Source organism: Lissotriton vulgaris, chromosome 7 (assembly GCF_964263255.1).
Source record: "Lissotriton vulgaris chromosome 7, aLisVul1.2, whole genome shotgun sequence".
Classification (NCBI taxonomy): Eukaryota; Metazoa; Chordata; class Amphibia; order Caudata; family Salamandridae; genus Lissotriton; species Lissotriton vulgaris.
Window position 1 is genome coordinate 1,513,652,203 of NC_141695.1, and position 24,455 is coordinate 1,513,676,657.

General features: G+C 42.6%; 1 protein-coding gene across 2 annotated transcripts in view; it reads right to left on the bottom strand.

Moving 5' to 3' along the window:
- Positions 1-24,455, bottom strand: part of PXMP4 (peroxisomal membrane protein 4) — a 105,758-nt gene that overhangs the window by 9,875 nt on the left and 71,428 nt on the right. For both annotated transcript variants that reach the window (XR_015297610.1, XM_086932383.1), the window contains exon 3: positions 11,773-11,971. Coding sequence is in view for 1 of the 2 variants with exons in the window: in XM_086932383.1 (XP_086788509.1) it covers positions 11,773-11,971 (199 nt within the window). In the remaining variant the exon portion in view is untranslated. The remainder of the gene's footprint in view (positions 1-11,772; positions 11,972-24,455) is intronic.

Here is a 24,455-nt window from a genome sequence, read left to right on the forward strand (position 1 = left end):
AGAGAGGGCATGCGGTCATTCTAGGTCACCATTTATGGGCCCTCTGAGCTGGCCAGGGACTTCCACATCGCCAAGTCAGCAACAGCATGGCAGGCCAGCAGAGCATCAGGCTTAGTAGTCTCAGCTTTCAGGAAGCTCAGGTCACTCCGGTTAAGATTCAGGAATCATTGTAGCAAGGTCCTGTTTAGTCTGTGTATAAGTAGGGCTTCAAAGTGCTGAGTGGGACCCCATCTTGTATTGACATCAGTTTAGACGCATTTTCACAGTTTAAAAAAAAAGATTCAAGTAGTCTGGTAATGCTAGGTGTTCCTTCTTCAAAGAGAGTGCTGAATAAAGCATGCAAACCCTGCTCTCGGGATGCACTGTTGATATTTATTTGATGCAGCACAAAAGGATGGCCTAAGGGGTGGATCCAATTGGAAAATTAGTTTCTTACCGGTCGGTGTAGTTTTGCAGCTTGAGTAATGTTTAGAATCACATGCTGTGCATTATTCCACCATCTAGTGGTTGGGTCTGGAATTTTTTTTTTTTTTAAACGTATGTCCTTCTCTTTTAAGGTCTTGCCTAGGCAGCAATTGCGCGGTCTCTTCAAGACATGCTGTATTCAGGTATGGACTTGAAGCTCCGCCCACATTTTCCATTGGTTTGAGACATTGTGCATTGTAAATGTTGCTTTCTGATTTATTAATAGGCTTATTAGTCCCTCCTTAGTACCTCCCTGTCTTCTGTTGTTAACTCCCATGAGGACTGGCCCTTTTACATGTGTCCTAACACAGGAGCTTTCATTAGCAGTTCAGATAACTATTTACTTATTAATATTCACAGCACTCATGGGAAGCCATTGCAGTGGCTGCTTCCTAAGACTTTACACTTGTATTTCTTGGTTTCATACTCATCAGCATTACAAGGGCATATGTCGTGCACTTCCGCCTCCCGTGTTATGTTTACTTTGTGGCCGGCTTGTTTACTTTGAATTGCTCAGGCATGATTCTCTGCACTATTTTTTTCAGATGCTACAGTGCGTGGCCGTCTCTACCGTGTTTTTTTTTTTTTCATTTGTCTCTCCCCACCCCTTGAACCGCCCCTCTGAGATCGCAGTTTATTTATTTATTTTTCATTAATAGATCCATGCAGTGATTTGCTAATAATTACAGTGGACGCCGAGGCTCGAACCCTGTTCCCCAGCTCTAAGGTCAGCAGATTTGGATGCTACGTCACCTCCTGGCTTAAAGACAATATGCTTTTTTTAGGGGGTTTATCTCTGTTTCCCTCACCAAGTCACCCTTCTACCATGCACCCACCTTCAACCCCTTCCTCCCTTTTGCTTCCGAGCTCCCCCTGAGGAAATTTGAAGTGTGGTCCCTTCATTACATAGAAGTGTACAACAAGTGCTTTCACTTTACATTTAAAGAGCCTTAGATCCATAGTCTCTCTTCCTGACTGAGCCCCTCCATGCCAGCCCTAACAACATCCACACATCACGCATTAGATGAGGTAAATTTTAGTTGATTTCTACCGAGCCCATGTTTTGGGAATTGCTTTTGTTCGGTTTTAACTGGGCCACACACTTTGAACGAAACCACTTTAAAGGACTTTAATATATTTTGCGATTGCAAAATGCAAGCCAAACATCATGACCCACAAGTTCTGTGAGTCTGGGCTTCCTTCCTGCCCCATGTGCCTGGTTCCTGCTCATACTCCTACAGGTGAATTAAAAAAAAGGATTTAAAGGCCAATGAAGGCCCCACTGTGAAAGCACCGGAAGATGAAATACCCTGCAGGAGAGCACGTTACTGTAACTTCAAATAGTGATCCTTAATACAAAAAAAATGAAGGGCAGGATGTCGGACTTAAAGATCTTTAAGTTCCTGGCCTCTTTGCAGAGACCGGTGGCAGGGAAAGATATTGTTTTACTCAGACACACATTTCTCAGGGGTATCTAAAAATGTGAATGCGTCTTCTAGCAGGCCTGGGCCAAATTTTGGCTACAGGCAGCAAGCACTGTTTTCTAGCCTGTTTCAGCTGTAAGAGCTTCTGCCAGCTTTTTGTTACAACAGCTAGCTTGTTAGATAGCATACGGGGTTAATGTACTCCCTGGCAAGATTTCTCAGTAGTTTGAAAGCCTATTGTGTCGCATAAAACTAGGGCTGCCTCCGCTTTTCATCCTTCTGATGGCGGGAAGCTAACCATAACAGAGATGGGAAATAACAATACATGTGATTTGGAGAGCTACTCGATGACTGCATTGATAATAGCAAGCTTTATTAAAAATGCAAGTAAATATTAGTGATACAGCACCTTTTGTTTCATCAGTCATGAGTAACAATGATTCGGTCTTCACCATCTGCTCCCACACATTTTCAAAGAGGAATAACCTGTAGTATGTTTAAGGGAGTAAGAGACTATTATTTAATTAACATGGGTGTAGCTGAGCATTACTTCAAGAGGAGCAACAATTTATACTATATTAATTCTGTGCCATCTGGGCTGCTGCTGAAGATTTAATGCCCATGCCAACACGTGAACTTGTGTGACATCCTTTCTCACACTTGAAAAAAAACATTGAGCACATTACCAACGCACTTTTATTACCATGTTACTTTAAATAATAAAATAAAAGGCATTTCTTTTCTGTCATACTTCTCCATATAGTCAAACTTTCATTTGGATAAATTAGTTTTAACTCGTAATGATTCAAGCTGATTGTATTTCTCAATCTTTCTTTCACACAAACCACTTAATATCATGAGCATACTACATAGATTTTTTTTGTTCTTAGTTGGAACTTGCCCTCTCTCGCATTTACAATCTGCCTTCTAAGAACGTGTACTAATTTTGCTGTCTAAAACCTAACATCTGATACATCTGTGTAATCCAGCACTAAGGACAAGACACACTATGCTGCTGGGCTAGTTTGCAAGAATTGCTATGAATAGTGTAGTTTTCATATAGTCTCTATGAGGCAATAGCTGCGTCTCTCCCAGCTGCTATAGCTTTGGAGAGGACGGTCCGTGCCTCCTCCGGACAGTACCTGCACAACCCTATCCCACACAGAGGGAGAATAACGGCCCAGGAGCCATACGGTGTTCACCGACTGTAGCCCCAAGCGGCAGATGAAAACAGCTTCTTGCCAAGCTGCTCCAGCTTCTTAGATTCCCTATCAAGAGGTGCGGAAGGGAAAGCAGAGGCTTGGGCAATCAAGCTCTCTGGAGTGGGGTGATGGGAGAGAAAGAGGGGGTCACCGAGAGCCGGGGTCAGGACACGTTCTTGTCCACAGGAGCCCCTGTTTTGGGCTTGGACTAAGTGCCCAAAAGAACGTCCGAAAATGCGTCTTTAAAAGGCAGCAAGGGCTCCGAAGAGGTTGCCACTGACTGAAGCACTTCTTTCAGGAGGTTAGTCCAGACAGCCACTTTAGGGAGTTCGAGGTGGAGGGGGTCGGCCGCCATACGCAACACCACTGCGTAACAGGCTCCCTCCTCCGTAGCCACAGTAGGAGGAGACAGCATGCTAAGGTCTGGTGAGGTGTCAAGACCACTGGCATCTCCCAAATCCTCTGCCCAGTCTGGATCATAATCACACTGTTGTGTTTCGTGGGGGTCCTCAGACCTCTCCCAGTCCTCCCCTTCCTCTGAAGTCTGGGAAACAGGCTGAAAATAAGGAGGACAGACAGTGGTAAAAAGGCCCAGTCTGAGTCAAGCGAACCCGATCCGGCGCCGTGTCTGGGCTGAAACTGGGGCCGATGTCGGCGGTGGCACCGGACGACGACGACGAAGGTGGTGCCGGAGGAGGGGTCAACACCAGTGGCGGTGATATGAGGTCAGCCTGTGTCGCCCGGGATCCTCTCCCGGATCCAGGAGGGTCCGGCGGCGTGGGGTTAAAGCCTCAGGAAGGCAGAACCCCCCAGTCAGGTGCGCGGGGTCCGGAGGTGCACCGGCGGGCCAGGCGGCCCAAAGAGTCGGGCCTTGGCAGCAAGAAATTCTTGCGCCTAAGCAGGCGTCGCCGACGGACCCTGAAAGGGTGGGTAGGCCATCGGCGACATCGCAGGCTCCGCCAGAGCCGCGAGGGTCGCACCACCTGCACCTTCAGCCGCGTAACAGGCGAGGGCAAGTCGACGAGCGACGACGCTTCTTCGACTTCTTGGAATGCTTCGCCTTACCTGACCACAAGTGCGAAGACTTCGATCAAGAGGAATGATGATGACCAGTCCGCAACCGGTTCCTCAACCTCCCACAGAACTGGGACCTCGAGCGGCGCGGAGCAGACTGCCGGACTTCCAGCAACTTTCGGGACCACTCCCGCATAGTCTTCGGGCCATGGCCCGGCAGTCGGGGCACGACTTGGAGTCGTGGTCGTGCCCCAAGCAGCAGAGACACACGCGGTGTGGGTCCGTCAACGACATCATGTGGTGACAGTCCTCACAGTTCCTAAAGCCGGGCATCCCTATGACATTAGGAGTCGATCGACTCGAAAGAATAGAGACAAAAGGCCTCAAAAAAGTCAGTCAAAAAGTGACTAGGGGTGCTTGCTGGTGCGGAAAAATAAAGAACTGACGCCAGCGTGTCAAAGTAGCTCCAGCGACGTCACCTTGTTGACGACGACTCACGCGGAGCCGCATGATGACGCCTACCGACGCACAGGGGTATTGCTGACAAAAACTTCCCGGATCCAGTCTGACCCCTTTGATGTATTTCTAAGGTAAAGAATCTATCACTAAGTTTTTCATAATATGTATATGCGGTCTGAGGTACGTGGGTAGTACTATTCATCCAGCCCATATTAAGATCTTACAAAACATGAGGGCTATACGTAATGCTGATAAGTCATATCCGGAAGCCCGCCATTTTGAGGCCCAGCATAATAAAGATGTGACAGGGCTCAACTACTTTGTTATTGACTGTATCCCACATAGTATCCGGGGTAGGGACAGAGAGAAAAAACTGAGACGCCTTGAATCTCACTATATTTTGGAGCTTAACACTAGAGCCCCAGCAGGGCTAAATCTGGAAGAGAATCTGAGCACCCATATCTAGAGGTTCGCAGTACCAATAATCATGTAAGAGAAGGTTATCTGATTCAAAGATGTAAAGAGACAGCTTACGTATGGATTTTATAGGTGTTATGTATTAATTGGATTTTTGCACTTTTTGAAGCACTGTTTAGGGGTTTATGTTTTATAAGAAGGGTGCTGCATTTTATACTTGGATGAAATAATGCCCACTTGGGCGCTAATTCTACGTAGGGCTGGGTAAACCATTGATGGGTTTGTAGATAACCAGCCCGCTAGTCCACAAGGTGAAAGATGGGCAATGGGGACAAAATTGTAAAATATACACCTGAATAATATGGTGTTGTATAAAAGCTGCATCTTAGAGACAGACAGCGTCTATTTATCCCACTGTGGCTATATAATTATGTAACTGCAGTTAAAATAAACATGTTTAAGTACCACTACAGTAGTACAACCAACACGTAACAGGTGGGTTAAAATGACCGTAGACATGCACTCAATAGTGTTTTCTACCAGGCAGTAAGAAGCGGTATTAATAAAGTTCTCGATACAAAGTAGTTAAAAACTTTACTTGCCTGTAATCAGACCGGACGCGTAAATTGAGCCAAGTCTGCACAATATGTAATTTGTGTCAACTATACCATGGATAACGCTGAAATTAGTTTTTAACATGTTTTATTAATACGTTTTACGAAAGTGTAAATATATTTCTACATTGAGGTAATTGGTTAACTATTCGAACTACGAGTCTGTCCTCACTGAAAATTCTTTTTGTAGTTTATGTCACGTTATTATTTGCATTGTGCACAGCGGTTAAATGTCCATTGCAAATGCGTAAAGTTTCGGTGAACAAGCATGCGGGTCAGGCGAAACGCATCCGAAGGGCTAAATTACTTTGGCCCAAAAAAAAAAAAGCGAAGGGCTGACTTAAAATAAATTACTTTCGCCAGCACTTGGGGTTGTCAACTCGTGGTGATTTGCTACATGGGAGAGGTGGAATATATATATATGACGTGAACAAGGGCTTTTGGCTCCAAACGCGTCGTGTGTGAGGTTGTTTTCCTATTGAATAAAACATCCTGCCTGATGTCCTGTGGGGTCCGAGTCTCCTTCTTCGCCGCCACCGCCACCGTGTGGGGTTGGAAGTTGCGAGAGCAGAACATTGTGGGTGGATATATATCTATATATATATATATAGATATATATACATACAAGCATCAGCATAGCAATTAGGTCTCGCCTTTGGAAGCAAATAGGTCTCGCCTTTCGGAAGCATTTAGCGGTGCAGCACATCATCCTGGGTTCTGTGCTGCCAGGGATTGAAGAGCTATACAATTACTACACACTAAAACATCATGGGCACAGGTCAAATTCAGAGCACCTACTCATGTATATTTACAGGAGTAGATTAAGTCAAACAAGTTCTAGCATACTTGTGATAAAAGGCACTGAACATACAAAAGCGATTGTTTTTGTTTGCCTTGTAAATTGCTGGAATGCAAAAGCCTTTTGATAAATATCTGCTGCGAATTAAAAAGCATGTCCACCCCAGGTCATCGGGCAGTCTAACTTGGCGTAGGAACAGAGCTGTATTAGCCTCACAATAATAAAGCATTACTCACTGGTTAGAGGCGGCAGACCCGAGAGCAGAGGACGGCCCGGGACCAGGGTTCGATTCCCGGCGCGGCAGGTTTCTGGACCAGGGTCAGCGGACTCGATAATTCTCTCGCCTCGGTGCCCACTCTGATCAGCGATCACACTCGGCAACTCTGGGCATTAGCTTGCCTCATCTTCACTAACGGCCCCACCAGACCGCCGGGGATGCCTGGTCTCACCCTGGAGATACCCATTAAGGGACCATCTCTCAGGGAAGCCAGGAAGGGTTTCGCAGCGGTCGAAGCGCCTTGGGACCCTACGGGTAAGTAGTGCGCTATATAAATGCCAATACATTTACATTTACATACATTTACATTACATAAAAATAAAATTATTTTTCCAGTCCTTTATAATATCGGTCTGTTTGTTTCTAGCACACCAAATGTGTGATGTCAAATTTAAACCTCATTAGGTAGATTTATTGCCTAAGAATGAGTAAGCCGAAGCAGAGATGAAGTGCATGTGGCCCAATGACCAGTAGGAAGTAATTTGTAGAAAAAAGAAGAATAAAATTAGTGTAATAGGGCGCATCGTTTTTCAGTCCCTGCTACTCCAAGTCCAACTTGTGCTTCACAACTCACTTAAAAAATACATTATACATAGAGATTTATTAGTTTAACCTTTTTGGTCACCTCCAAAATTTTATTTAGGAAGTTGTTTGTCAAAGAGACAAATATATTGAGAAGTTTTGAACATCCCTTTAAATCGACTTTGAAGTGGTCAATAGAAGGAACGTGTCCGTAATATTCACAGGAACCTTCCTAGGTATAAGGCCACTATAACCCACATGCATTAGTCTCCTCCAGGAAGCAGACAAACCGGGGAGGGCATGTAAGGATTACAGGGAGGGAGAAGGTAATTACGAGCAGTAGTGTTCCGGCCCAAAAATAAATGTTAAACAAAACACAAGCGCAACACAAAGGAAATGGCCTGAAGCGAAATTACCCATCTAAGAGGGTCAGTCGCCAAGGGCGTGACAAAAAACACCCAAAAGAGGGACAAATGGCACCGTTCACCACACAAAGTAAAGCAGTTCCAAAGGCACAGGAAGGACCCAATTAGAAGTGGTGGGCGTGGCCATACTCCTCGCATGGAGCACAGCAGCACATGCACGTGGACTCTAGGCTCGACCTAAAAAATGTTTATGTTTTGGTTCTGTTCAGGAATTATCTGCCCTGCAAACCTTTACCCATTCTGCAAACTTTACTTCCATATGCCTGCAGCCTTAATCTCCTTCTAATAACGCCCCTCCCCTTTTGAGTGGTATGTTTCAACAGACACAAAGAATATACAATTAATTCACGAAATTATTTCATCAGAAGTTTTGGAGAACATGGGTATTTCGGATTGGCTATCCCAGATAAATGTTCCGGAGCTGGCTGAAGAGGGTGCTATTTTTCCAGAGCTGTACAAGACAGGCGCCAATGTGCAAATGGTTATACACAAATCAAGCAGGCGAGAGAATTGGCACAACACTTTGCCCAGAATGGAAGGAGGGACTGGAAAGCAATTACCATTAATGGAAATGATATGCTTCACATTCTGCAATAGGTCTTGTGGAAATATAAGCTACTTTTTAGTGGTCTCATTATATAATGGGACATCGTCACCAGAAGCATCAGAAATCTTAATATGTGGCTACTCCTCAACACATTTCTCCATAACGATGCTAGACTGAAAGTGATTTTCTCAGTCATCTTCTCAAGACAAAACTTCGGAATGAGCACAGTTAAAATCCTAGAAACGAATCCAGCTGCAGAGCTAAAAAAAAAGGCAATAAATAGCAGCAAACCAAGTACCACAGTAGAAAAAATAAACAAGCATTTGCAATGCAATAGGGCTCATGTTTGCAAGTGTTAGACAGTTAAAGCTATTGGCACTGTAAATGACAGTGTCTTTACCTATATGTCTTAGTTTGGGGTGTATGTGAATTGGAGAGGAACTATGTGGGTTATATTGGAACTGTTCGTTGTGAAACTGTGTGGAGTGGAATTTTGTGGTGTGGAGTATATTTGTGTAGAGCAATTATGTGGCATGTTGAATAGATAGGGGTGAGGGCTGCACACAATGCTGCAATAAAATTCAAGCAGCTACTTGCCGCTTAGGATGAACATGCAACGAAAGCTCGACCTAAAAACTACGGAAAGCCAACATTTGTATAAAGACAAATATCGCGGAATGCAAGATGAGCTAAAATATGTGTTCTGTAAACAGAGACTCCACTGCAGTCATGGATTGCTGTATGAGTGTTCACAGTTTAGAAATCAATCCTGGTTTTCCATATAAAATTAGAACTCAAATAAAGTGCCCGTTTCATGCTCGGTCTGACTTCATTGAATCAAGATGGAGGGGGGGGGGAGCAGTAAGGGGCTTTTGGGGGTACCACAGGGAAGGATTGTGGGAACATGCAGCATTATTTAAATACAACAGAGTACTTCTTGTCTCCCTGTTTGGTAATCATAATGTTGATAATCTGACACTTATTTGTGATTATGTTGTCAGCTAGCCTAATATATCTGTAAAGAATCTTGCAGGCCCTTGCTGCTGAAACAATTTCTGTAGTGTTTCAGTTGAGACTTAAAAGTTCAGGGAATGGTGATCCGGGCAGTGGATATTCCGCCCCCTCTACTGGCCTGTAACGCATACATCTACTCCTGGGTTCCAAATCTTACACAACATTGACAACGTTGTTCGAAATACCATGAGTGTTGTTACACTTTTGAAGGCAGAAGGCTGATTGTTTATTTAAAATCAATTCCTGTGTGAATCATAGCAATTTTCCTTTTTTATAGCAAGTCCCCGGGGGAAGCATTGAAGATTTCAAACACTTGGTAGTAGGGCCGATTAATGCTCATTTCTTTGACATCTACCGAAGGAGAAGGCCATCAGGGATCGGGTCTTACACAGTCAAGGATTTGATTTTAAATAAACATTCAGCCTGCTGCCTTCAAATATTCAGATTAGATTTGCGGAAATAACACAGGGTCTTTGGTTCACAACATAGAAATCTCGTCCTGAAGATGGTCTAAAAGATGAGAACAAACAGACCGAAACGTCGCCAAGCTCACCTAATCCCATTTACAAATAAATTGTGTAACACTCATGGTATTTTGAACAAAGCTGTCCATGTTGTCTAAGATTTGGATTAAGTGTTGACTAAAGTGTCAATGAGAAATCGATTAGTGTATAGTGAAATTAGTTCAATTTTCTAATTTCACTTTTGATTACTTATATTTTTCTGAAAAAAGTATACACCCGCCTTGTTTTGAGTTCTATTCCGGTTGATAACATATGTTTAATTAAAATTGTTGGTTGGAAGTGACATTTTTGAACTTTATAAATATAGGAGAACATCAAAAACTAGAGGTAAAAATAATCCCTTGTTGGCACATTTACTCATTACAGTAATTCCTCCAAGCGTTTATTGGGTAGCTCAATTTTGTTATAATGATGAGAATTTGAGAGAGGCTGGACAGCAGAGTGACAGTGATAGGGAGATTAAATATGTAGCAGCTTTTGTAGAACGCCACAGTAGCGCGGGGCTCTAGAAAGTTGTGTCATATGCCATGGTAGACTGGATTTTCAGACACAAAGGCCGCGCTGTCGATCCTGTTTTTGGTCCGAGGAGGACCTGGTTTGGCAGTTCTGGCCGGAATGTTCCATTGAGGTACAGGGTCAAGACTGATTTGCAAATAGCTGGGTACAAACTGGGGTGGCGAGGTGAGCAAAAGAACAATGGATTAAACCCAGATCTATGTATTGGCGGTGAATGTTTGCATTGTTCAGCATTCAATCCATCATTTGTTCCTTTTGCTTTTATACAGTGCTGTGCATCGTTGGAGGAATCGCCCCATAATATGATGCAGTAACATGCTGTGCCATCAAAGAAAAACTGCACCCGTAGAGACAGCGTTTGAACAAATACAGCATGAACCAAGGGACAACATGCCCGGAGAATACAAAGCCGGGGCCGCGGGATCCGGGAGAGACATTCAGGATAAAGTGCTGTCACTGTGATGAAAAGCAGCGGCCCTGAAGCGGGCACCACACTTATCGCTGTGTGAAGTGTTCTTTGTTTTGAATTTTGTCATATCAACATTCCCAATGCGGACGGGTGACTATCAGAACAGGAGCCAAGGCAAGAAAATATATATATATATTTTTAAAAATGTAAAAAAAATAAAGTTCTCCCCAACAAAAGATAAATAAAAACATAAGGGAACTTTATGTAGCCTGTGCTCCTCAGCCAAGAAGGGAAGTGACGTATGGGCTCTGAGAACCAGTTAGGCGACTGCAAAGAAGAGCGACTCTGGAGTGAAACTATGATAAGCAGCAGGCAGGATTGAAGCCTTTTTTTTACTGAATACAACAGGTCTTGCAGAGAGCATGTGCATTGCCTAGGCTCCACCTAAAAAAAAAAAGTTTTAGATTTATGTATATAAATGTGGGGCGAGCGCTCACCAAACAGTACTTCGCTGAGCGGGATTTGAAATAATATGCAAGGCCTTCAGGTCAGATACTGAAACCCAGTGCATAAAAACAAAACTACCCAAAAAAGGAGGGTGATGACCTACGAATTTAACGCGGTCTCTAAAATTACTATAAGTTCAATTTGAGGTTCCCCAGCCTGGTAAGGATTTGAATTACATGAATGCAGAAGAAGTGCACTTCACTGGTCAGCTGTCTTGCAAGCAAATTGTAGTGGCAGCAGGTGACGGTGGGCATAATATCTGAGGCAGAAACCAGATTTTGTATGTCTTCTGAGAAAACAAAATTAACACAATGTTGAAAGTAAAATGCCAAGATTTACACACTAAAAATAGAATTTCTGCTGTACGAGCGACTCAGTGGTTTGTTTGTTTTTTGCAATTTTTTATATAGCACGGACTGGACTTGAAGGTACTGAAGCGCTTTGCTTGAGCATCACTTACATTACACAAGGACACATTTATTTTTGTTAGGAATGGAGAGATGAAAGAATCAGAATGTTGAGCTAATGCGGAGACTGGATCCTGCTACCCCAGCTCCAAAGTCAGCAGCTCTGGCCGTTATAGCACATGCTCTCCACAATTTATGGAGTTGTGCAGACAGCTACAAGTTTCACTTACCTGACTGTTGATCTGATTGTTCTCTCCAAACACTAACCAGCCACCTACACAGGCCGCCAGAAATGAGTGAATCTGTAGCCGCTCCCCCTGCAAATACTTCTGAAATGCAAGAAGTCCCTTGTAGGTGAAGACAAAATAAGCCAGGTTTCTAGAATGGGTATATGTGGCCAGAGCAATGGCTTTCAGTTTGTCTTGCAAACTAGAAAGAGAAAAAGACAAAAAAGGAAATTGCAGTGCATGCTTACACCATTCCACTTCAGAAACATAATTGTAAATACTAGGGAGGTATTCGAGAGGTAACCTAGTATTTGCACATCACATGGTACCTGTATATCAATGGGGTATTGCCATCTGTAGACAGTGTAGACTAATGACAGTAAATACTCTTGAAATGCTTATTTCTCTCTATTGAAAAAAGGCATTTAATTGAAAACATCACAATGCATATTCAGAAAATATAATATCATAACAAAAGGCATTACTGCTGAAAGTACATTTCATGTCTATGAAGTTGCCTCTACCTCACGACTTACGCCTTCATGCCCAATGTTATTTTTTAACGAGAACAGACTTCTGGGCTGTATATTTGTCCGATCAATACATAATGCCTAAGAAATATTTACATGGGAACTCCACTAGATAAAGCGACAAGGCACTGTTTTATGCACTCCGTGAATTAAGGGTAAGAAGGCAGCACTTTGGCTCCTTGCTAGTGTAACTTTTTTACAGGCTTATATTTTTGTGCATTATTCACAATGAACAGAATATTTATTTAACACTTGATTTTACATGTATACACTGATGTAGTGCTATTGCTTTTAAGGGAAAAGAGTACTTACCTTTTAAGCATCTGTTTGTGGAATGAAGTGCTGTAGATTTACATGCTGTGCATACTCCTGCCATCTAATGTTGGACATGGACGTGTACTACTTGTTTTTGTTCGAAGAGGTCTTCGAGTCATGAGGTATACTGACTCCACCCATCTCTGGTACTGCGCATGGCCATTGGACCCATTGTTAGATTGTTTTTTCTGCACGAAGGGGGAGGATGAAGATGAAGCATTGAGGTACAGAAGAGACCTTGCAAAGTAAAGGTAAAAAGATAACACCATCTGCAAAAGTCTCAGGCGACTGGGGAGGAGAGTGGGTACATGTGAATCTACAGCACTTCATGCCACAAACAGATGCTTACAGGGTACCATTTACCGTTTGTGACATGTGTAGCTGTAGATACACATGACCATGTAGGTTTGTAGATGTCAGCTAAAGGAATGCTACCAAGAAAAGCCATGGACTTCCCTTTCCCTAAGAAAGTGGAGTAGGGTTTGGGAGGAACAGGCAGGGGTCTTTTGGCTTTGGCATAATAAGTCTGTAAGCACCTGAAAAAACAGCGTATAACACCTGCTTTAGAAAGAGCATGGCCTTGTGTGGTTTGGAGAAAGACAAAAAGAGCAATTTTGTCTTACGGAAGGGTTTTGATTTGTCAGTTTGTTACTTTTTTGACATACTAAGTATGCAATGTGTGTTCCGCTATGGATTGTGGATGTGGAAACAATAAAAGTTCTATTGATTGGTTGTGATGAAAGCTAGAGACTACCTAAGGCAGATGCGCCTGGAAGAAAGGTTCTTCCAAGGTAAGAGTGCATTTCAACGACACAATGGAGGGAAGTTAGGGCTACAAGGAAAGCCACCTTTCAAGAAAGGAACCTGAATGGGTAAAAGTGAAGAGATTCAAAAGGAGGGCCCATTAGTCTAGTGAGTACTATGTTGAGGTTCCACACAAGAGCAGGAGGCATCCGTGGTGGGATAACCCAATTGAGGCACTCTATGAAACCCTTAATGTCTGGGATTCTGAAAAGTGAAGTGTGTTGTCAATTTTGTAGGTAAGCAGCCACAGCAGCTAAATAGTCTGACAGATGTATAGGCAAGGCTCGTCTTCTCTAGGTGAAGAAGGTAACAGACAATGTCCTGAACAGAGGCTGTGAGAGGGTCAATACGTCTCAGGAGATAGTCGGGTACAAATAGTTTGCACTTGGCCGCACAGCAGGATTTAGTTGTGGGCCTGTGTGCTTCCTTCAGAACGGTCCTGCGCTCTACAGGGAGGTTAAGGTAGCCAAATTCTAAGACCCTAGGAGCCAATCGCAAGACTGAGCTGTTGGGATTGGGATGTTGAGTACCTTGGGTTTGAGAAGGACGGTCCGGCCAGTAGAGGAGCTTCTCCTGAGGGACTAGAGTTTGAGCAGGGTGGTGAACCAGGGCTGGTGTGCCCAGGTTGGAGCTACTAGAATGAGAGTGAGGGATGTCTGCCTCAGTTTCCAAACCACAAATGAGAGGAGGAGTGGGAGAGGAGGAGAAGCATAAGCAAAGATTCCCTCACCAATTCATCCATTGTGCGTTGCCCATGGACCGTGGGTATGGGAGGCTGGAGGCAAAGCGCTGACATTTTGCGTTTTGCAGTGGGGAACAGGTCCATCTGCAGAAACCTCCAACAATGGGAGTAGGGCCTGGGAGTGGTGTTCCCGTTCGAGGACCTGTTGAAGCATCTTGCTGAGGTGGTATGCAAGTCATTGTTTATTCCCGGAATGTACTGAATGAGCAGATGTACCCTTTGATGCATTGCACGTCACCAAACGCTCTGGGCTAAAGCAGACAACAGGAGTGAGTGTGTGCCCCCCGCCCCTGCTTTTGAGGGTAAAACAGAGAAGTCATGTTGTCCGACTGGACCCCAACTAACTACTGCTGGATGAGGGGTAGGAACGCCCTGAGGACCAGCTGTACAAGTAGGAGCTATATGCGGTTGATGTGGAGACTCTGCTGGGCAGGTGTCCACACCTCTTGGATTTTGTGGCCCTGTAGGTGCGCCCCCTAGCCAGTGAGTGAGGCATCCATGGTGATGATCTCCTGTGGAACCGGAACGAGAAAGCCGTCCCTGCAATGGTTCATTTGCATTGCGCCACTGCAGCTAGCAAGGAGTTAGTTCCCAATCAACAATAGACCTTTCCAATGATACTCTGCTTGAGACGACTGCGCTGCTAGGCACCGCTGTAACGGACGCGTTTGTGTATTCTGGCATGAGAAACTATGCAGGATGCCATCATGCCAAGCATCCACACAACAGTCCTAATGGTTACCTGATGATCAGGGTAAAAAAAGAGTCAGCATCGTTTGGAATGCTTGCACCCCTGCTGAACTGGGATAAGAGTTTCCCTATGCATGAGTTGAGAATGGCCCGAGTAAGGATTAGTCGGTCAGTCAAATACTCTTAATTGTTTTTTTCATAACCATAAAAGAGTACATTGAACATAAAAATAAAATAGATACCATAGATAATAAAAACCAGTCACAATACAGTTAAAACGAGTCAAGAAGCAAAGTGGCAACATGCCAACGTTCAAGCATTCATAAATTTCAATAAGGCACACCACAGATGTCTACTAAATATTACTAATATAATTCAAGTTCAGTTAAGTACATTCAGTCTCAATAAAATCTATAAAAAAGGAGCAGTATATAATATATATATACATTTCATTAGACCCACCAGGTATTGCCAATAGTAGATAATCGTACGTGTTCAGAAAAGATGCACTTAAACCACAAAGTTAGGGATAAAGTGCATTGTGCAGACTAAGAAAATTAAGACTAACTTGTTCGAGCTGCCTTTTGATGTAACTGAGCCCCAGTATTTTATGCATATTGTCTAAGCTCAAGCGTAAAAGAAGAGGCCCCCTACTATATGGGTGAGATTCCTTAAGGTAGGGAAAAATCAATCAATGTAAAGAATTAAGGCAACCATACTAAAGTTGATGATAAACAAAATTATATAAACATTACTAAATGGAAAGAACCAAGGCAGCAACAACTATGTATCAAAAATACAAAATATCATTTATTTAATTCTCAACAATTAAACTATCTATAATGTGCATACACTAACTTTCATGTACGTCAATCACACTTTCATACACTCTCAAAACAGTTTAAAAACATTGTTGAAATAGAGACATGTTCCACATAATTGATAGACACAATATATCGGGGAGCGATTACAATGGAACACAGTGGCACAAATTCAAATGACTGGTATTGTTCTAAGTGCGTTTCGGCACACACGTGTGCCTTCATCAGGAAGAAGGCTGCGGTTGGAACATAAGAAGATTCTGAATAAAAATGTGTTGCCTTGTGAAAGTTGCTAGATTTTTTACAAGATACAGAAAGGAAACTAATAATATTGATAGTCAATAAGAGTTGTTTGCATTGAAATTAAAGAAGATGAGAAGGTAAAGAAAGCAATGCATAATGTGCTTAATAACGGAAATGTAGTGTGACAAGGTTTGTGATGAACATTTGAACTTAGATGAATAACTGATAGAAGTGGAACAGAATGGGAATAGGGTAGTGAAACCATGGATGAAAACCAATGGAAACCTACTTGAAACAAGATCCCATATTTGAAAATGGGATACCCTAGCACACGTGATAATCAAGGTACAATCTTTTCAGAAATTAGTAAGAATACACAACACAATTGATGGATTATATCAATTCTTTTCTTCTCTTTAATCAGTCTTCCCGAACTTTGGGTTTCACGTTTTTCCAAACCAAGCCAACACGTGTTTCGTCGCTTCTTGCACAATTTAGAACATGCGACTTGTTCACGGCTAGGTTTTAAACATATATAACACATTATGAGATTTTCATAATATCCAAATAGACTTAGAAGCACAATTTGTGAGTAAAATAAATGTGCGCCCCAGGGAAACATTCCCAGTGTTCACATATTGCATGCAATGCAACATAGTATGATAACATGCATTAATCTGTCATCATTTAGCAAGTGCTCGTGAGTTCCAGGTTGGTTATGTGTTTTGTCAAAATCGATATATGTATTCCTGCCTATCGTATCACCAAAATGATTAATTAGTCACCCAGAAATGAGAAAATTTAGTATAGAGTGAGTAAGAACACTCCTTAACTCCCTATTCTTCGTTTAAGTCACCAAAGCAAGTGAAGCAAGTGTACAATAACTAAAAGGACAGAGCCATACACTGGCCTGTACGTATAATCATTCACAACGTCTGAAAATACAAAAAATGTAAATTGTATCTCAGTAAGTTCCAGTTCCTCAAGAGAACATTTTACAAACGATCATGAAATCCAAAAAAGGCAATTACCTCTCATATGGCGATAATTCCAGGCCACATGCTCCCGTGGCGTGAGCTTAAGATTTCAAAAGACTCAAATACGTGCAGGTAATATTAATCAAATGGCCAGTAACCAGGTTTCCAAAATCTAAATATGAAAATCAAATGCCCAGTCCCAAATCGTGTAATGTCACTAATCGCACAGGTATACATACGTAAGCAATTGCAGTCTTAATTATTATAATGTAAGAAAATAGTGCACATGGAAAGTAAGCACAATCATAATAATGATGTGCTACCTAAATTACCAGTATATATTTTCGTTACGGGCTATCGGGCTATGCAAGAAACAACAGCGGGGGCAGTCTCCGTGATAACGTGCCCTTACTAAGTTGAGGCATCAGTTGTCACTGAACTTAACAGTGCGATGCATGGTACCAGTATCTACCGCCCACTAGTTGAACTTCGTGAAGCAAGCAAGCAAAAGGTAATGCACGGCTTTTAAAAAAACAACAACAGCAGGTATTGCCCCATAACCACGCTAGTCAGTCGTCAGTGCCATTTATATGAACCGCATACTGTTTATTAACCGAGCGGAATGCTATCTAACCGGAGTGCTGTTAACCCAAAGCGCGTGCTTTATTTCGGCTTAGTCAACGAAGTGCAGTGTATCGGCTGGACCTCATATACTTACCTTCATTAAATGATGACAGGCGCCTGTCTCGCATCCTCGGTCCTCACGCCGTATGCTTGAGAGCGAGTATCGGCACTCGCTCCATTGTTTGGAAGTAACTACTTCCCTAGAAAAACACGTGACCATGTGAAGCGTGATCACGTGTGCAACCTAATGCGGCGCCATCTTAAAATGGTGATCATGGTATACTCCTGTTACTGAAACAGTGTACTAGTCGATATTTGTTCCGGTTTGGGCATTTATTCACATTCATTCATTATTGAAAATCCAAAATTAGGGAATTAAAATCGCCATAACTATCAATAAATATTTAGAAAGGCTTAAAAGGTGATATCTCCTTTTAAAGATCGGTGCCAAAAGGGATAATGATACATCCTGACTTTTGTTAATGTTCCTATAATAATAACCAGCTCTGGTAGCAGAAAAGTACAGCACCTTGCTCTTAAATATTTAGCTGTGTGTATGCTTTGTCCAAAAGGAAAAAAAACAAAAATAAAAAATCTAAACAAATCATCAGTGACTATGTAGTGTAAGTGACAATCTCATCAGTGCATTTCAACAGTCTTTGTCAAACGGTACATTGTTCATAGTTCAAAATACTGTAGCATCAAGATTGTGCTAAATATTTCAGTTTACACTTAACAGTATTAAAAAACCATTGTATGTACGTTCAGAATTAAGTATGTTATCTACCTAGAAAAGAATGCATCTTGTGATCAACATTCATCCCTAGTTCAGTCGCTTGTAATTTCAAAATCCAAGAAGCCTCATTTCTACGTAATTGTAGTTCCCTATTAGCCCCCCTTGGGTGTCTGGGAGTATGCTCAAACCCAAAGAAAGAGAAGTCCTTATGTGGCCCCTTTGCCTGACAGTCCGCAATGTGTGTTGAGATCGGGTATCTAGGGTCAGATTGTTTAACTGCCCTCATATGTTCCCTAATTCTGTCACGTAAAGGTCTAATGGTACTACCCACATATATTTTGTTGCATCTACATACTATTATATAGACTACAAAGTTCGTGCTGCAGTTGATATTTGTTGTGATTGAGTACCGTTTCCCTTCGGGCCATTAAACTCCAGTTTTTTGTTTAGGGCCCATCTGCACATTGAGCAGCAACCACACTTAAAAAAGCCAGTCAAGAGATTTGTCAGCCAATTGGTATTCGTTCTTGGTGTGGGGTAACTAGGACTAAGGATGTTCCTCAGGCACATTCCTCTCCTATATGTTATCTCCGGTCTGTTACCAATCGCCTCAGTCAGTGTGCTGTCCATTTTCAGAATGTACCAGTGTCTATTCATACTTCTGCTAAGAACACTTGACAGGTCGTTGTAATTTGTGATCATTCTGATTTTTGTGTCTGTTTGTCTTTTTCTAGTGTGCTCACTTAGGGTACCTTTTCTATCTGTTAGTTTGATCCTCTTCAGTGCTTTATCTAGAGTACTTCTAGCATAGCCTCGTTGTTTTAAACGTTGTGTCATTGAGTCTGTGCAGGCTTTTAAAATCAGGTTCAGAGCTGCAGTTTCATCTAGCTCGTACGTACTCTCCAAAGGGGATCGCGTTTATTTGATGTTTGGGGTGGACACTTGAGGCGTGTAAGATAGCATTGCTAGCCGTATTCTTACGGTATAGTCTGCTGTGAATTTGGTCATCTTTGACATATAGTTCTATGTCAAGAAAAGTTATCTTTTCTTTGCTATACTCGTAAGTAAACCTGATGTTAGAAGTATTACTATTAAGGTGATTGACAAAGTCTGTTAGTTTTGTAGTGTCTCCTGTCCAGATCATCAGGCAATCGTCGATGTATCTGTCCCAGAATAAAATGGAGTCAGACAATCTTGAGCCATGTGGGCCCCAGATCCACCTCACCTCGAGCCAACCCATGAAAAGGTTGGCGTACGAGGGAGAGAATCTGGAACCCATGGCCACACCCTGTTTTTGTATATACCATCTGTCTTTAACCCCTTGCATGCTGGTGACGGATCCCGTCCGTCATGGCACACAGTGCTCGAGTGCTGATGACGGCCGGGAGCCGTCACACCCGCGATTGGAATGTGCCGCACAGGAGCGGAATTCCGACCACAGGCTAGGGGTTAAACAAAAAAACATTGTTATCAAGAATCAATTCTATCATTGATATAGGCATCTCAGTATGTTCCCAAGTGCTCGCTGATTGTGTATTCAATATCTTTCTTATAGCTGTCAAGCCACAGTCCCTTCTGATGCTAGTATAAAGGGCTATTACGTCCAAAGTTACTAGTGTCATGTCTTTGTCCCAAGAAATGTCAGAGAGGAGACCCAGAACGTGTTTAGTGTCGCCTATGAATGATGGTAAGTTACACACTAAAGGTTTCAACAGGCTGGTGAGTGGTATGCGATGTGCGCACACCATGATGAGAGAGGAAAGCCATATGGCGCCTCTGCTCGCCATGGTGCACGTAACCGCACGCTCGAGGCCAGCCAGCTTTTGGTAGGACATCTAAAAGCCTATATACTAAATGTCTCGCAGAGCATGCACTGGCTCAAGCGAGACCTAAAAACTGTTTATAATGAGTGAACATAGCAAAAGCCACATTTTAACCAGTGCGAGATATACCGGTACTAAGGGCAATAAGTAAAAGTCCGATTTTGAAAGATGACTAAACAACTATGGGACGAGTATGTAATTCTCGAGCTCTGAAATGTAATTCAATTATGAGCAACTCATTTGTGCCTCAAATGTGATGCGCGAGTACAGTCGTATCGATTTCAGGTAATGTATGCTAAATTTGCAACAAACTGGCTGTTGAATAACCTTGAGTAGGCAGCTTTGAAAAGTTAAATAAACACTGCTGTAATCTTATGTATACGGATATGTCGACAAGAATCGCTGAGTAAAGTAACAATACCAAACATTATGGCTGGCTGTCTGTTTTGACAACGTGGAGATTCCGGATATGGGGTTTCTGTGCACGGTAGCTCTCAGTGTAGGCTAACGTAACAAACCATGAAGGTCCCTTTTTAACATTTAAACGGATATCACGTGATGTATGCGGCTAATCACACGCCGAGTTTGAATGTCCTGTGTTGTCAGTCGGCCCGTCAAACTCCCTCAGTAAAACTTTATTGAAACAATGTCGCAGATACCAGAGATGCAGTGTAGGGGCTATTATGGAGGATTCATGTGACGTGAGAAGATGTTATTATCACAGGACAACGGTAATTCCCATTACACGAAGCTGGCAAAGATGAACGATATGACCAAGATTATGTTTACTCTATGAATTAAATTAATTATATTTTTGATACATTGTTGTTGCTGCCTTGGTTCTTTCCATTTAGTAATGTTTATATAATTTTGTTAATTATTAACATGGTATGGTTGCCTTAATTCTTTACATGTATTGTCTAAGCCCCTACAGTCCAATATTATTGCACGATTAAGCACAGGCTCTTCTTTTACCCATAATGAGTGTCACAACATTATTGGTACAGTTTTTATGTGATGAATTAAAGGAGTGAGGCCTAATTCCACGTAGCATAGTGTGATCAGCAAGCTAGTGGGGACGTCTGAGAAAAAACTTTCTGCAGCCCGTAGGCATGTTGGATTTCAAAAGCCCCACACTCCCACCCTGTATAAGGTAACAGAGCAAGAGTGTGCCTTATAGATATTAAATCAACATATCAATTGGTCTAGAACCCAGCTTCTTCACAAACCGAAATTGTGCCTCCAAATTTTGATCCCAACAACTTTTCCTAATATCAACAAGATGTTGCCATATTACTTTCTGATCAAAAGGAATGCCTAAATAGGAGAAGGTTGGGACATAAAGCAGCTTATCACCATTGATAAAATTGGGTTTTAGGAGGTGAGGGGTGTTCCCAACCACCATAGCATAAGGCTTGGCCGTATCGGCCTTAAATCCAAGGTCACACATAAAATAATGAAATCTACTTAGAAGCATTTGCAGACCCACGCCAGTTCTAGACATCAACACAACATTATCAGCATAGAGCAAGGCTGGGTGATTTCTGGTACCCACCCTTGGGTCATCAGCCTGCCCCAGATTAAGATAGCTCTCTAGATTATTAGTATTTAAACATTTTTTTTAAAAGGGGCTAGCACACACCCTTGATAAACTCCACAATTAATGTTGAAGGGTTGGGACAGTTTGCAATCTGCTCCATATCAGACCCTTCCACTAACATCTTGATGCATCTTTTCTAAGAAGTGAACTAGGGATGCATCTATTCCCATGTCTAACATTTTCCGCCACAGTTTCCCTGTATTCACGCTTTCAAAATCAGATGTTAAATTCATAAATCCCAAGTAGAGGGATCCATTCTTGGCTAGCGTGTACTTGCTTATAAGCAAGTAAAGATAAAGGCTCTGTTCGACAGCGCTCAAACCTCTTCTCTAACAGGATGTCAGAGTTTCCCTCTTTCGGCTACTTAAGATTGTAAGTGATCCGATATAACACTGCCAATTAACTTGCATGTGCAGTCAATCAACGAAATTTGGCTGTAGCATTTGGGGTCTGCCTTATCTACTTTTTTTTAAATTGGTACTATCAGGGCTGGACTGGCCATAGCGGGCACCGGACGTTTCCCCGCTGGGCCGCTAGGATGGCCCCCTCCCCGGGGACTGGACAAGCAGTTTGGCAGGGCCGGTATCGGGTTCCAGTCCGGCCCTGGGTACAATTATCACGTTGGACCAGGATTAGAGCGGGCCCATAAGTGCTACACAGCTTAAAATATTAGTTAATACTGGACTCCTAAGATCAGGATTGGCCAGGAAGAGATTGGTAGGATCACAATCTGGTCCAGGTGCTTTGTTTCTGATGGTTTTAATCAACGCTTTTGTGACTTCCTCATAAGTAGGAGGCGCCTGCTTCACCATAGTTACAGCTAAATAATCACCAGCAAATTCTGGGGACCAAGAAGACTCCCCCCTTACTCCTATATAACATTGAGAAAAGCTTGACCCCTTTCCCAGGAGTACTTACAACATCAATACTGCCATTATGGCTCTCTTGGAATAAAGGGACATTAGCAGTATTCCAGAAAAGAATGGGATCCTTGTTAACGCTAGCTTCTTGGAGTTTCTCCCAGACATCTTAATAGTCATCTTACGAGTCAGGAGTACCTGTTTGTATTGATGTCGACAAGATCTCACCAATAGGTTATCCCTGGGCTTTTGTTTCAGAGCCATTATGAGATTATTGTGAGTCAGAGAGCAGTTATTGTTGAACCACTTTAAAAGGTCTTCGGGGTGTTAGTCTTTTGCCCCCTGTAATGCTTTTTTTGAGTTATATCAGCACAAGCTGCAAACATACATTTTGGATCAATAAGGCTCTTTAAGCACTCCTGAATGTGTGCCCTGTTAGTGCTGATTAATTGTTCCAATAAAATATCCGGGTTTACAGTAGACCATTTCCATAGTATACCCTTATTATTGTGATAATATATGGAGTGTAGTTTTATTTTCCCACTAGTTTTGCTGTTAAGGGTTTAAAAAAAATGGATAATGGAAAGTGATCGCTAAAACATTCTTTAAGGGTAGAAAAACTCACTGATTGTGGTTTATAACAATCAGAGAGAGCAATACAATCGATGAGACTTCCTTGGCCTCTAATCTGGTCTGGCGAAGATTGCAATGAAAAGTCAACTGTCAAGAAAAGGGAAAATTTGGAAAGAATGGAGTTAAAAATTTCCCTAAAGGAATTGTGTTCAAAATGGCACTTTTCTTCCTTACCCCCGGCTCCAAGCTAGAAGTAGACAACTTGGATAAAGGGTATCATCTAAAATTAAAATCTCTTGCCCAGAGGAGAATATAATCAGTATTAAGGTCACTTATATGTTCACGAAGGGAATGTTTGAGCTTCTCAGCTATTTCTATGTTTGTATGAACAAAATTTTGACAATAAAAATTTTAAACCACCTATGTGACACTGTGCTCAAACATATTAATAATTTGCAAATGTGGACAGTCGAGGTGTGTCTTGCAGAACTTATTTCCTAAAGTGGTCGCTATTAGAGTAAGCAGGCCCCCCTGTGATGATCCCCTAGTGCCTGACTGGCCGCAGTATGGATAGAGACATACCCCTCAACATAAACAACTTTCCTGGACCAGGTTTCTTGGAGACAAATAACGTTGTAACCAGTCACTTGCTCAAGCCAATCGTCATTCTGCACTTTGTTCGATAGACCTGCCACATTCCAAAACAACCAGAACCAATAACAAGCATTAGAAATGCAATAGGTCTCGCAGCATTAGAGTTAGTGCTTTTAGAATTGTTAATAGGTTTTTTGTTGTAAATCTTTTGCATTTTATTTTTTTGTAGGCAATGCAAAAGAATTACAAATCCAAAAAGCAATAAGCAAATGTAAAAGCTTTAACTAAAAATCCTGCGAGACCTATAGCACTGTGTGAGGGTGAGGGGTTGAGGGTGAGTGAGGGTGGGGGTGAGTGAGGAGTTGAGTGTGAGTGAGGTGTTGAGGGTGAGTGAGGTGTTGAGGGTGAGTGTGAGTGAGAGTGAGTGAGGGTGAGGATGAGAGAGTGTTATTGTGAGTTAGGGTGAGGGGTTGAGGGTGGATGAGGGTGAGGGTGAGGTGTTGAGGATGAGTGAGGATGAGTGAGGGTGAGTGTGGGGTCGAGGGTGAGTGAGGGTGAGTGAGGGTGACTGAGTGTGAGTTATTGTGAGTGAGGATGAGTGAGGATGAGTGAGGGTGAGTGAGGGTGAGGGTGAGTCAGAGTGAGTGAGGGTGAGGTGTTGTGGGTGAGGTGTTGAGGGTGAGGTGTTGAGGGTGAGGTGTTGAGGGTGAGGTGTTGAGGGTGAGGTGTTGAGGGTGAGGTGTTGAGGGTGAGG